The sequence below is a fragment of the Amblyraja radiata genome, chromosome 1 (genome assembly GCF_010909765.2).
Source record: "Amblyraja radiata isolate CabotCenter1 chromosome 1, sAmbRad1.1.pri, whole genome shotgun sequence".
Lineage (NCBI taxonomy): Eukaryota > Metazoa > Chordata > Chondrichthyes > Rajiformes > Rajidae > Amblyraja > Amblyraja radiata.
The window spans coordinates 119,493,928-119,508,246 of NC_045956.1; the positions used below are offsets into that span (position 1 = coordinate 119,493,928).

General features: G+C 42.2%; 1 protein-coding gene across 2 annotated transcripts in view; it reads left to right on the forward strand.

Annotated features, from left to right (window-relative positions):
* Positions 1-13,148, forward strand: part of trim23 (tripartite motif containing 23) — a 36,082-nt gene extending 22,934 nt beyond the window's left edge. Inside the window, exons 9-12 of one of the 2 annotated variants that reach the window (XM_033029844.1) lie at positions 970-1,099; positions 9,972-10,082; positions 10,802-10,923; positions 12,150-13,148. In XM_033029844.1, coding sequence (XP_032885735.1) covers positions 970-1,099; positions 9,972-10,082; positions 10,802-10,923; positions 12,150-12,329 — 543 coding nt within the window. In that variant the 3' untranslated portion in view covers positions 12,330-13,148. Of the gene's footprint in view, positions 1-969; positions 1,100-9,971; positions 10,083-10,798; positions 10,924-12,149 lie in introns of both variants that reach the window. The other variant, XM_033029834.1, reaches the window with a different exon arrangement.
* The last annotated feature ends 1,171 nt before the right edge of the window (positions 13,149-14,319 follow it).

Here is a 14,319-nt window from a genome sequence, read left to right on the forward strand (position 1 = left end):
GGGATTTAGCAATCTATATTAACAATTTGGATGGGGGAATTGCATGTAATGCATCCAACTTTGCTAATGATGCAAAGCTAGGTGGCAGTGTGTGCTGTGGAGAGGCTGCAGAAAGGTTTTCGGGGATGTAGACCAGGTAGCATTTGTGACAGTGTAACTCTGTCACAAGCATGGGCCAGAAGAAGTCCTATTCAGCCTGTCCCTGAGTAACAATAGTTACATTCCTGAGATATCTTCAAAACCTGATTTTTTGTAAGTAGGAAATGAATAGGTCAAAGAAATGACTGTGTTGGAAGAACAAGCAAGCTTGGGAAGAGCGGCTGCCAACCGGCCTTAGTGACTCGGTGATTGAGAATGCTCAGTGCTCCCAGCTCTGCTAGACTTGACCCAGCACACAATTGTTGCAGCTCGGTGGGTAGGGAAAGACGTGTGTGGAAATGTCCCGTTCCCAACTGCTAGATGCCATATCAGCTTTCATTTCCAGGCAGCAGCTCAAATCACTGGCAAATACCTGGCAAAGCTGGGGCGTCCACCTCTTCAGCAGCTGTATGGTCAGGTTCTGACTGCATTGGAAGGTTAACTCATTCCAAAAAATAATTCAAAAAGTAATCAAAACATTTTCGTGACCCTAATGCAAATAGGACGAGCTTTGATGGCCATCTTGGTCTGCAAGGCCTGTTTCCATGCTGTGTGACTTGGAAGTCAAACATTTGTAAATTGGAGCTGTCGTAACCAGGGGACTGCCTGTACTTTGCTCATTGGGGGACAAAAGCCTACCTAAAGGCTGCTGAATCTGTAGGTGGTATAACAAATTTTTTTGAAGGTTCCTTACATGGTGTTTTATAAAGCTGTGGCTGCAGTACAGAACCCTGCGGTATAATAATTAGCGAATGAAAAATTATCAAATAGACTGTTTTGATATTTATTAGTTTTAAGGCAAACCTAAATGCAATTTTTTTTCCTCAATAGGATAACCGTGTTCATATTGGACCCAAAATGGAGATACGTGTTGTTACTTTAGGACTGGATGGATCAGGCAAAACAACTATTCTTTTCAAATTGAAGCAGGATGAATTTATGCAGCCTATTCCTACGATAGGTAATTATCAAGGATCATAAGACCAAGTGTGTTAATAAGAGATATTGCATTTGTATAGCATTTTTAATATAACTAGGTTTTAACAATGACTTTTGCGCTCTAAGTGGGCAAATAATATTTACTTGCTCCATTGGTCCAATAGATTATTTAGACGTTACAGCTGGAAAAAAGTGGAGGGAATTCCAGAACTTAGGGCTTTGATGTTAAAAATGTATCCAATGGTGCAATCTTGGAGATGTGTATGATTCCAGAATTGATGGAAAATGGTTATCTCCAAACATTGTAAGTAGGAAAGAGGTGAGGACATGGAGAGATTTGAAAACCGTTATGGTAATTTTGAAACTTTAGTGCTTGAGTAGGGCCTGATTTAGGAGCCAATAATTAGATGAATTTATTTTTATGAAGGTTGAAGAAGGGGGTTACAGAATATAGAATAGTAAAGCCCAAGAATAGGCTCTTTGGCCCACAATGTCAAAGGTTTCAAAGGTATTCTATTGTCACATATACCAATTAAAGTAGTGATATTCGTATTACCATAGAGCCATACTAAAAAAAAAACAAGACACACAACTACATAAGTTAACAAACATCCACCGTGGCAGATTCCCCACATTCCTCACTGTGTTGGTAGGCAAAAAAGTCTAATCTTCTTCCCTCATTTTTCTCCTGCGGTCGGGGCAGTCGAGCCATCCGCAGCCTGGGCGATCGAAGCTCCCGCGTCGGGGTGGTCGAAGGTCCCGTGGTTGAAGCTCCCGAAGTCGGTGTCTAACCAGAGACCGCAAGCTCCATCATGTCCATGCCGAACATGATGCAAATCTGCCTGCACATAATCCATAATCCCCTGCATATCCATAAAGTTATCCAAAAATCTCTTCAATGCCACTATCGTATCTGCCTCAACCACTACCTCTGGCAGCATGTTTTAGGCACACACTACCCTCAATGTATAAAAAAAATTGCCCTGCAAAAATTGTCCTTTACACTTTGCCTCTCTCACCATAAGGCATGCCCTCTAGTATTTGATTTTTCCATCCTGGGATAAAGGTTCTGACTGTGTACCCTATCTATACCTCTCCTAATTTTACACACTTATCTACCAGGTCTCCCGACAAACTCCAGTGTTCCAGACAATCTAAGTCTGTCCATCCTCTCCTTCATGACCCCTAATTCAATCATCATTCTGAAAAACCACCTCTGCACCCTTTCCAAAGCCTACAAATCCATCATGTAATGGGCTGACCAGAATTGCACGTAATACTCCAAATGTGGCCAAGCCAAAGTCCTATCAAGCTGCATTGTGACTTTATGGCTCTTATACACAATGCCCTGACATATGAAAGCAAGCACACTAGATTAGATTAGATTAGATTAGATTAGATATAGGCCTTCTTTGCCATTCATTCTACATGTGTTTCCACTTTAGAAACATAGGAAAATAGGTGCAGGAGTAGGCAATTCAGCCTTTTGAGCCAGCACCACCATTCACTATGATTATGGTTGATCATCTAAAATCAGTACCCCTTTCCTGCTTTTTCCCACATATCCTTGATTCCTTTACCCCTAAGAGCTAAATCTCTTGAAAACATCCAGTGAATTGGCCCCCACTGCCTTCTGTGGCAGAGAATTCTACAGATTCACAACACTCTGGGTGAAAAAGATTTTACTCATTTCAGTCCTAAATTGCCTACCCGTATTCTTAAACTGTAACTGCTGGTTCTGGACTACCCCAACATCAGGAACATTTTTCCTGTATCAAGCCTGTCCAATCCTTTAAGAATGTTATATGTTTCTATAAGATCCCCTCTGATCCTTCTAAATTCCAGTGAATGCAAGCCCAGTCGACCCGTTCTTTCATCATATGTCAGTCCCGCCATCCCAGGAATTAACCTGGTGAACCTACGCTGCACTCCCTCAATAACAATAATGTCCTTCCTCAAAGGAGACCAAAATTGCACACAATACTCCAGGTGCCCTGTACAACTGCAGGAGGACCACCTTGCTCTGAAACTCAAAACCTCTCGCAATGAAGGCCAACATGCCGTTAGCTTTCTTCACTGCCTGCTGTACCTGCATGCTTACTTTCAGTGACTGATGTACAAACACACCCTGGTCTCGTTGTACCTCGCCTTTTCCTAATCTGACACCATTCAGATAATAATCTGCCTTCCTGTTCTTGCCACCAAAGTGGACACCTCAAATCAGGTCAACTTTATTTGTCACATATACATACAAGATGTGCAGTGGAATGAAAGTGATAATGCCTGCGGATTGTGCAAAAAGCTACAGAACAGAATAGAACAGAATCAGTATTTACATATTAGAGAAAAAAACAGCACTTTTAAAAAGACACAACACAACAGTAAATTTGTACAGTAAATGAGTCCCTGTTGAGATAAGAGTTTACAGTCCTGATGGCCTATGGGTAGAAACTCCGTCTCATCCCTGTTTTCACAGCATGACAGCGGAGGCGTTTGCCTGATCGTAGCAGCTGGAACAGTCCGTTGCTGGGGTGGTAGGGGTCCTTCATTATGTTGCTGGCTCTGGATCTGCACCTTCTGGTGTATAGGTCCTGCAGGGGGGCGAGTGTGGTTCCCATAGTGTGTTCGGCCGAATGCACTATTCTCTGCAGAGCCTTCTTGTCCTGGGCAGAGCAGTTCCCAAACCAGATTGTGATGTTGCGGACAAGATGCTTTCTACATCCCCTGAGTAGAAGCGCTGAAGGATCCTCAGAGAGACTCTGAATTTTCTCAGCTGCCTGAGGTGGTAAAGGCGCTGCCTTGTCTTACTCACCAGAGCGGCAGCGTGTGATGTCCATGTCAGATCCTCTGTGATGTGGATTCCCAGGTATTTAAAGCAGCTCACCCTATCCACAGTAGCCCAATTTATCTCCAGTGTTCTCAAATACTCCTCGGATGTTGTGCCCTTCTAAAGTCCACAATCAGCTCCTTAGTTTTTATGACATTCAAGAGGAGGCTGTTGTCCTGACACCAGAGTGCCAGATCAGCCACCTCCTCCCGGTAGGCCTTCTCATTGTTATCGGAGATCAGGCCCACCACCACAGTGTCATCAGCAAACTTGATTATGGAGTTGGAGCTGAACCTGGCCACACAGTCATGTGTATACAGGGAGTACAGTCGGGGGCTGAGGACGCAACCCTGGGGGGATCACAGGACTCTCGCTTAACTTTTTTTCCCTGTTGCCAGCCGGGCAACCTTGGCAGCTTTTTAGGTTGCCAAATGACAGTTTAGGCGGTCATTTAAGATGGCTTGCATGACGCGTGCGATAATGTGCTCGGACGAAGCGCGTAGTTACCAATCGGAATTATACTCAATGAAGCATTCACATATTATTTCTGTTTCAAATAAAGTCACAAACTAAACACTCACCAATCAAGACATGATATATCCCACAATGACATGCAGCAAAATTATAAGACAGTATCTCAACTCTTTTCACACATTGCAATTAATGCAATTTCAAACATTTCCAGGACTTACAAAATTCTTAAGGGGTTGGACAGGCTAGATGCAGGAAGATTGTTTCCCGATGTTGGGGAAGTCCAGGACAAGGGGTCACAGCTTAAGGATAAGGGGGAAATCCTTTAAAACCGAGATGAGAAAAACTTTTTTCACACAGAGAGTGGTGATTCTCTGGAACTCTCTGCCACAGAGGGTAGTTGAGGCCAGTTCATTGGCTATATTTAAGAGGGAGTTAGATGTGGCCCTTGTGGCTAAGGGGATCAGAGGGTATGGAGAGAAGGCAGGTACGGGATACTGAGTTGGATGATCAGCCATGATCATATTGAATGCTCCTGCTCCTGCACCTAATTTCTATGTTTCTATGTTTCCACTTCCAAACAAAAATGTGGTTGGATTATTCAGCGTATGATCAACCTGTGTCAATAAATCCTGGACCATGGTAACATATATGCGTGCGTATAGTTGTGAATGTTGCTCATTAAATAACTACAGTGCTGATACTCCATATTAAGAGCCGTTAAAATGAATTCTGTAATAACGTGTCAACGGTAGCAGTGACAATCGAACACTGCGGTTTTAATGTTTCACGTGTTCACAATTTAATTAAAACAAATAATAACATTGGGAATTAAAACACATTTGATTGCATTCCGTTATCAAACATAGTCAATATTCGCTCTGAAGACATTTCCAGGACAATAGGGTCAGGGAAGGGGGTGTGTGTGAATCAGTGCGGGGTGGATAGATGGCGGGGAGGGGGGGGGGGGGGGGGGGGGGGGTGGTTAGGAGGCAGTCGGTGCAGAATGGATGGATTGAGGCAGGTGAATTAGTACGTGTTGGTTGGAGTAGGTAAAATTGTGAGGGGAGAGCACGGGGGATGTCAGTGGTGTTGAATGGGGGGTTCAGTACGGGATGGATGGGGGTAGACAAAAGTGCTGGAGAAACTCAGCGGGTGAGGCAGCATCTATGGAGCGAAGGAAATGGGCAACGTTTCGGGTCGAGACCCTTCTTCAGACTGTTCCCCCCATTCTTCTTGAATGGGAGGATCAGTACAGGATGGATGGGGGTGGTGGGGGGGAGATCAGCGCAGGATGAATGTGGGGGGGGGGGGTCAGTACAGTGTGGATCGGAGGGTCTGTGCAGGATGAATGGGGGATCACTACAGGATGAATGAGGGGAAGGTGCAGGGTAAATTAAGGGTGGGTCAGTACGGGATGAATGCGTGGATTAGTACAGGATGGATGGGGGAATCGGTGCAGGATGGATGGGAAAGGGGTAAGTACAGGGTGAATTGGGGAACCAGTGTAGGATGGATGGGGGGGGGGGGGGGTATGGCGGCAGGAGAATTAATGCGAGGTGGATAGGGTGATCAGCGCAGGATGAATAGATTGGGGGGTGGGGGGAGATGGGGAGGGGAGCATAGGGGATGTCAGTGAGGACTGAATAGAGGCGGGAATGGGTATCAGTGCGGGATGTAGAGGAGGGGTCCCAGGCTAAAGGGGGGGGGGGTGGAGGGGGCGTACAAGAGAGAGAAGGGGGGCGAGGTGGGGAGGAAGGAAGGTCAGAGCTCCTCGGACAACATCGCCCGCTGCCTTGGCTGTTGGGAATTCCTCCCCACCGCCTCCTTCCTCCGCCAGCCAACGGTGCTGAGCGGTGCAGCTCAAAGATCCTATAGCTATAGTATCTTTGGTACAGCTGCTTCAGAAGTGTCTGAGCGAATGATGGGTCCCGCACAGCAGACGCGGCAGCGGCTCCATCACCAACTCCTTCCTGATAGCGGCCGCTGCTTGCTAACCCGCTAACGGGATAACCGCTTTCAAAACAAACCCTCCCGCATGCCGAGGCCTCCCCCTCCCTCCCTCCTCCCGGCCTCGGCATGCGGGAGGTTTTTTTTTTAAAGCGCCGGGTAGTGGATTTGCAGGCAGCGGCATTTATCAGGGCGGTCGGGGTGCGGGGGGGAGGAAGAGATGGAGCCACTATCGCGGCCGCTGCTGCCGCTGTGCGGGACCAGTCATTCGCTGCGACCCTTCGTCACCACGCACCTAGTATCTTTCTCACGCAATACAGCCGTCACCGCCGACACAAAACGTTGCATTCCTTTTCTCCATAGATGCTGCCTGACCCGCGGAGTTACTCCAGTTTTTTGTGTCTATCTTCGGTACAAATCAGTATCTGGTTGCCAAGCCGGGCAAAATGCCTCGGTGTTTAGTTGCCCGGCGGCGCTTTGAGTGGTCAATGGCACCTGGGCAACCGTTAATTTCGAGCCCTGGATCATGTGTTCAGGGTGAGGGTGCTCGATGTGTGTAACTCACATTTATCCACATTATACTGCGTCTGCCATGCATCTGCCCACTCATCCAACCTATCCAAGTCACCCTGCAGCCTCATAGCATCCTCCTCGCAGCTAACTGCCACGCAGCTTTGTGTCATCCGCAAACTTGGAGTCATCCGCAAACTTGGAGATGTTACATTCGTCTAAATCGTTAATATATATTGTAAATAACTGGGGTTCTAGCACCGAGCCTTGCGGCACCCCACCAGTCACTGCCTGCCATTCTGAAAAGGACCCGTTAATTCCTACTGTTTGCTTTCTGTCTGCCAACCAGTTCTCTATCCATGCCAGTACCCTATCCCCAATACCATGTGCTCTAATTTTGCACACTAATCTCTTGTGTGGGACCTTGTCAAAGGCATTTTGAAAATCCAGATACACCAAATCCACTGGCTCTCCCTTATCCATTCTACTTGTTACATCCTCAAAAAATTCCAAAAGATTAGTCGAGCATGATTTCCATTTCATAAATCCATGATGACTTTGACCGATCCTGTCACTGCTTTCTAAATGCGCTGCTGTAACATCTTTAATAATCAACTTCAGCATCTTCCCCAGGATAACTGGGCTATAATTTTCCCTCTCCATTTTCTCTCTCCCTCATTTCTTAAAAAGTGGAGTTACATTGGCTGCCCTCCATCTCTCTCAAAAACGTGATGGAGCTGAAGAACCGATGCATGCCTGAGTTATCAGTGAATTGCTCCAACTCTTGCACTCTCTCGATGGAATTTTACAGCCAAGAACACTGCATTTGCAATTAATCAGCTTATGCTATTTCCTAGTGCAGAAAGCAGAGTACAAAAAGAAAGACAGCAAAACTAATGGAGGACTCGAGTCTAGGAGGTGGTCCAAAAAGGAAAAGTTAGAGAAGCTGACTTTATGATTTCAAAAGGGACAGCAGGAGAGTCAGCATGATAGAGTTTGGGACAGTTCACATATGCTGTAGATACTGCACGTTCTGGTGGTTGGAAGTCATCAGGTTGCTTGCAAAACATTGGTGTTTTTGGACCAGGATATGGTGGCGACAAAGTGGATTAAACAGTTGTCAGTTCAATAGTCATGAATTATGACATGGGTGATACAGACCTTTGCAATCACTCACATGGACATTGGCAAGAGACAAATGGACGTACCTGGATTGAAGGCTGTGTCGTTTTTTCTCTCTCAAAAACGTGTTGGTTATGACAAGATTGCACCGAGTATCTGTGCGTAGGAACTACTCAAGTTAGCATTCCTCAGTTCCAACTTGCCAATCACAACTCAACACCAAGGCAAATTCCTTGTATGTGAATACTTGGCCAATAAACTTATTCATTCGTTCATTCATTCATTATTCATTCATTCAACAAGGACTATAGTCATCCAGAAAAATTAGTTTGTCTTGCTGTTTGGCAAGACATTGTTGACCAAAGGGCCATGTTCCTGTGCTGTACTGTTTTATGTTCTATACAAACTCATTTCTGAGTATATAGTCTATAGGTTTTGAAGAAACGGCATTCAGTTCTCATCCAAATACAAATCTCAACACTAGCCACAGAATCTTTATAGATTGAACAGGGAGTTATGGACACCAAGATCCCTCTGATTTTCTTTCATTTGACTCGCCAAAATAATATTTTGGCCTTATACTCAATTACCTGCTTGAGTTCTTTCCTCCTTTCTTTATATTCCTCAAAGGCCCTGTCTGATTCCATGCGTTTTCTTTTCACTTTTGACCAAATTTACAACTTCTCTGGTCATCAATGGTTCCATTACTTTGCCATCCTTATACCTCCTCCTTACTGGAACATGCTGGTTCTGACCTTCGATCAACTAGCCTTTAAATGACTACCATGTGTCAGATGTGGACGTCCAATATCTGCTCCCAGTATACCCTCCCCAGCTCCTGCCTAATAATGTTGTATTTTGCCTTTGTTCAAATTAGTAGTTTCCTATAAAAGGCGAGCCTTCTCCCTATTCAAAACAATCTTAAAACTTATGCAGATGTAATCACTATCCCCAAACTGCTATTAAAATGTAAGCACCAGTCACCAGGCCATATTCATTTTCCAACACATGGTCCAGTATATTCCCTTCTGGGTTGGACTTTCCGCAAACTGTTTTAAGCAACCTTGAATTCTGCCCGATCTAAGCCTTTGGCCCTGAGCAAATCCCAGTCAATAATAGGGAAGTTAGTCGCCCACTAAAATAACCCTGTTGCTATGGCATCTTTTGGTAATCTATCTACATATTGTTCCACTATTTCCTGTTTGCTATTAGAGGGCCTATGGTGCAATCCCATTAAAGTGCCTGGACGTTCTTATTTATGTACTTTTTGACTCAGTGGACGAACCCTCCAATATGTCCTCACTGAGTGCTGCTGTGACGGCCTTATTGATTGGTAGTGCAACCCATCCACTTATTTTGCCTCCCTCTTGATCACATTTGAAAAATGGAAACCTCGGACTATTGAGCTGCCAGCCAGCTGTGGAATACAAAAGCCTCAAGTTTACTTTTTAGGATTTAGCGTCATCGATAGTCAAGGTTTACAGCTAATAATCGTATGCACAATATTTATTTTAACAGTATGAACTGATACAGGGGGAAAGTTGATTTACTTTTACTGTTGTATGGTGTAGGAAGGAAGGCATTTAAACATTCAGAATCAACATGAAAGAAAAATTATATTTCATCTTCCCATAACCAGTGAAGATGGAATTTGGGATTAGGGAATGGAGTTTGCAGTGAGCATTATCTTCCTTTTGTATGTTTTATTGTACCTTCTAGATCTGATAATTAGTGTGCTTTAGCTAAAATAATATTATATGAAAATTCTGAGATTAGGGGTGTGCTGCAATTGATGACATATTGCTTGACTCGCTCATCTCTACTTGTGTAGTTTTGCATCTGTAACAGCTGAATAAGCAGAACGTCAATATGTGAGCTTTTTCTCGTATTTATTTATAAACTCTTATCCGTCCAAATTAAAGCATACATTTCTAAAAATTATGATTTTAGTTTTAAGACTGACAATCTTGACAAAAAGCAAATTGTGAAATTAGTACTTTTTTCCCCTCTGCAGGTTTTAATGTGGAAACTGTAGAATACAAAAACCTCAAGTTTACTATTTGGGATGTCGGAGGCAAACATAAACTGAGACCGCTCTGGAAACATTATTACCTCAACACACAAGGTTCGACATTATCTATGTTGGTGTCGAACATTCTGATTTATTAATATCATCTGAATAATTGTGCTATACTGGGTAAACATTGAAGTGCTTGGTACTGGTAGTGATTTTCGATGTTAAAGATTTATTTCTTTTTTTATTGGATTTATTGCACTAAAGTGGGTCTATTGGATTTTGCTAAGAAAATATTTTGGCCCAAATTTTAGTAATAGAGTCATTGAGCCAGACACTTTGATTCAACTTTTCCATGTTGACCAAGTTGGCATTCTGGGCTTGTCCCATTTACCTGCATTTGGCCCATATCCTTTCTCCTTCTTATCCCTGTATATGTCCAAATGTCTGAAAACAGAGATATATTTGCCAAATGAACAGTACTGGCTTTATGAATTAGCTACCAAACATTTTCCATGGCTTTTGAATAGCTCTGAAAGGTAATTGGATCCATTTCCATGCCACCCTTTGTGAGGTTTTTAATGCTTGAGCAGCTAAACAGTAATTTGACTCAGCAATCAGATTGAATCATGCTCGGAGACATTCAAGTGTTTAAAAAATATTGAATAAAAAAATTTGGATCTGACGGAAAAATGAGATGAAGAACAGACACCTTTTTTAAATAGTTGTTAGATCATCAATTCTAATAAAATAACACTTCATTAGTAGCTTTGTTAGACATCATAAACTATTTACAAATGTTTGATTCATTTTTTTAATTCCTGCAGCAGTTGTATTTGTGATTGATAGCAGCAACAGGGACCGATTAAAGGAAGCACACAGTGAATTGGCCAAGTTGTTGGCTGAAAAGGAGTTACGGGATGCTTTACTCCTCATCTTTGCCAATAAACAGGTATGTTAGTTGTCAAACTGCTTGATCATTTGAGGCTCCTGTTTCACCAGTATTGGCGGCAAATGATAGGTTGGTCTTTGCTGTAAGAAGATTTGAGCACTAGAGTACTCTTCTCCAATTCCATGGGGCCTTGGTGAGACCACTTCTGGAATATGGTGTACATGTATGACTCCATACTCAAGAAAGGAGGTACTTGCGATGGTTGAAATGAAGGAGAATGACAAATGATCCAATTGAAATGTACAAAGTTTTATGGGGCAGTAGATTTACCCATAAAGTAGTGTAGGAAGGAACTGCAGATGCTGGTTTATACCCAAGATAGACACATAATACTGGAGTAACTCAGCGGGTCAGGCAGCCCATAAAGTAGATTCAGGGTCGATATTTGCCTTTGTTGGGGTGTCTAAAGCCAACCATCTTTCAGGGAAAATAAGAAATTTCTTCACACGAGGTGATAAATCTTTGAATGTCAATACGCAAGGGAAGACTTGGTGCTGAATGTATTCAAGATAGATATTTGTTCATTTTTAATGTGGGCAATTGAGGGAGATGGGTTTAGTGTAGGAAGACAACAGAGATAATCGACAACTTTGCCTTGCCACACAGCAGTACTGACGAGACCTGGCAGCTTCCATTTATATTATGTACCATATTTTAACTAGTGATAGAACATAATGCCAAGTTAAACTGATCTTGTCAGCCTGTACATGATCCATATCTCTCTATTCCATGAACTTCTCTGTGGGTGACCAAATGAACATTGTTTGAAATGCCAAAAAAAAAATGGGTAAAGGGATCAGAAAATTTGAAGTGAATGAGCATCCGTTTGACTAAAAGAACAATTTCTTTGGGGAATAAATGTAACCAGAAAGGTCAAATAAGAAATTTTAAAGAACAAACAGGTGTTTGCCATAAAGTCCTTTAGATCTCAAACATTCGATTGGGCCAAGGTTAATCCTGTAGCTTGAGTTCAGTTTGCATTCGAGCCTCTTAAGGTTAAAATCTACCTATATTAGTTTCTTCAGATGTAATTTGTGAACAGAGTAACCTTCTGAGAAACTTCATTGGGTTTCACTTAAAACCAAGACAGTTGAGCATTAAATATTGTAATCTGTATTGAAATATCTCTCGAGAAATAAGATTGAATTGATGGGTGGATGGATTAATTTTTTGCTGAAATTTTTCTTTATATTAAAAAAAGTTATTTGTTGAAATTTGTTTAACAGGATGTGACCGGAGTATTAACAATAGAAGAGATGACGCAGTTACTCAGTCTGCACAAGCTGTGCTGTGGTCGCAGCTGGCATATTCAAGGATGTGATGCTCAGAGTGGCTTGGGACTACATGAAGGATTAGACTGGCTCTCAAGACAATTAGTGGCTGCAGGTGTACTGGATGTAGCTTAATCTTGTAGCACAATAAGGTCTACCTGTATATAGCTGCTTCGCATGTGTCTGTAACATCTGTAGATTTGGAGAAATGTAACTCCATTTTGAACTCCAACAGACTAGAAATGTATAAACAATGTGATTGAGAAGGCAAGTTCTTCGAAAATTAATTTAGTTTTTTTAATGCAGTTAATTTTCTTGTGGCTTTGTGGGTTAGTATGTTGTCTCTTAAGCACTTACTATTTAAGAATTTAGTTTTGATTTATAGTGCTGTAAAAGTTTTGAACATATTTATTGCAAAGTGTCTTCACAAAAAATAATTTCACTACATTACTATTGTAGATTGTATTATGCATTAACGAGCTATGAAACTGAACTGTAAATGACATCTGTTAATTACCTGTAACTATCAATTAATATTGAATATAGTGTGCACAAAAATGAGCAGCCTGAACATCATTGGCATTGTAATAAGCTTAACTTAATTTGCATTATAATTAAAAAGCAGGTTTGGTAAGAACATTTTATTCTGTCAAATTGTATTCAATTGAGAATTGCAAAATCAGCCCCCTTTGCTCAACTGAATTCCTCAGCAGCTGTATTTGTATATTTAAAAAATAAAATCATGGTTTGTGACAGCTCTGAACTTTGAGACCAGGGCAATCACATTACTGGCTGTGTATTTGCAGCCAGTTGGCAACATCAAATGGGGAATTTTTGAATAAATTACAGTCCCAGGCCTTTTGAAAGATGTACAGCATGGATATTTAATTGTTGCATTTACTAAACAGTTTGCCAAAGTCAAATTAAAAAGTTACCAGATTTTTTGGACCAAAACCTTGTTTCTCACTTGTATTTTTCTTGGCTGGCAGAGGTGCGGATAATCTGTCTTTCACATTTGGTGAAATCAAACACAGCTGTGCAACTCGAGTCGTGAGGTTTACAGTTTTGAGTCTGAATTGTGCTGCAAACTCAAAACCAGGAGAGGATGACTGGAGAGTTTAAGTAATTTTTAAGGGACGATGCTATATTGTCACTGCTAAATGTTGGGCTGACTTGCGCAATAAGTATGAAGTCTAAATTTCAAATATCCCAGGTGTTTTTTACTATATAATAAATAGGTGCTTTTAAGGTCAAAATATTCAACTGCCGAAAGCTAATCTGTCCCTTGGTTGTGAAACTAGGTCAATCTCGCTAACAAATTTGCAGGACACACGCAGGATTTGATTTGTCCTTTCATTGTGATTTGAACATCAGAAGAAGTTAGTGTTCAAGAAGAAACTGCAGATGCTGGAAAATCGAAGGTGCACAAAAATGCTGGAGAAACTCAGCGGGTGCAGCAGCATCTATGGAGCGAAGGAAATAGGTAACGTTTCGGGCCGAAACCCTTCTTCAGAAGAAGTTAATTTTGTTTGCCTACTGAGTAGTTGTACTTCTGCCCTAAAATATTTTAACCAAGTTCCCATCAACATGAAACAGGCATTTCTTCCATCCAGTGTGATGTGTTATTGCTGCTGATGTGGAAGATGTTGACGAGGTTGCATCTGTAGTATTGTGCTCAGTTTAGGTCACTTTGTAATAGGAAAGATTCTGTGAAACAAGAAAGGTTTTGGAGACGATTTGCAAGCATGTTGCCAGGACTCGAGGGCCTGAGTTATAGAGGGAGATTGAGCAGGCTAGGACTTTATTCCTAGGAGCACAGGAGGCTAAGGGGTTATCTTAGAGGTGTATAAAATATTCTGTGGATTATAATAATAATAAATTTTATTTATGGGCCCCTTTCAAGAGTCTCAAGGACACCTTACAAAAATTTTGCAGGTAGAGGAAAAACATGTAAGGGGAATGAAATAAATAGTAGAGACATGACTAGTACACAAAGTAAAGACAGAATTCAATACAAAACACAATATGAGGCAATTAATGCACAGATGAAAAGGGAGGGGGACGTGGGGCTAAGGATAGGCAGAGGTGAAGAGATGGGTCTTGAGGCGGGACTGGAAGATGGTGA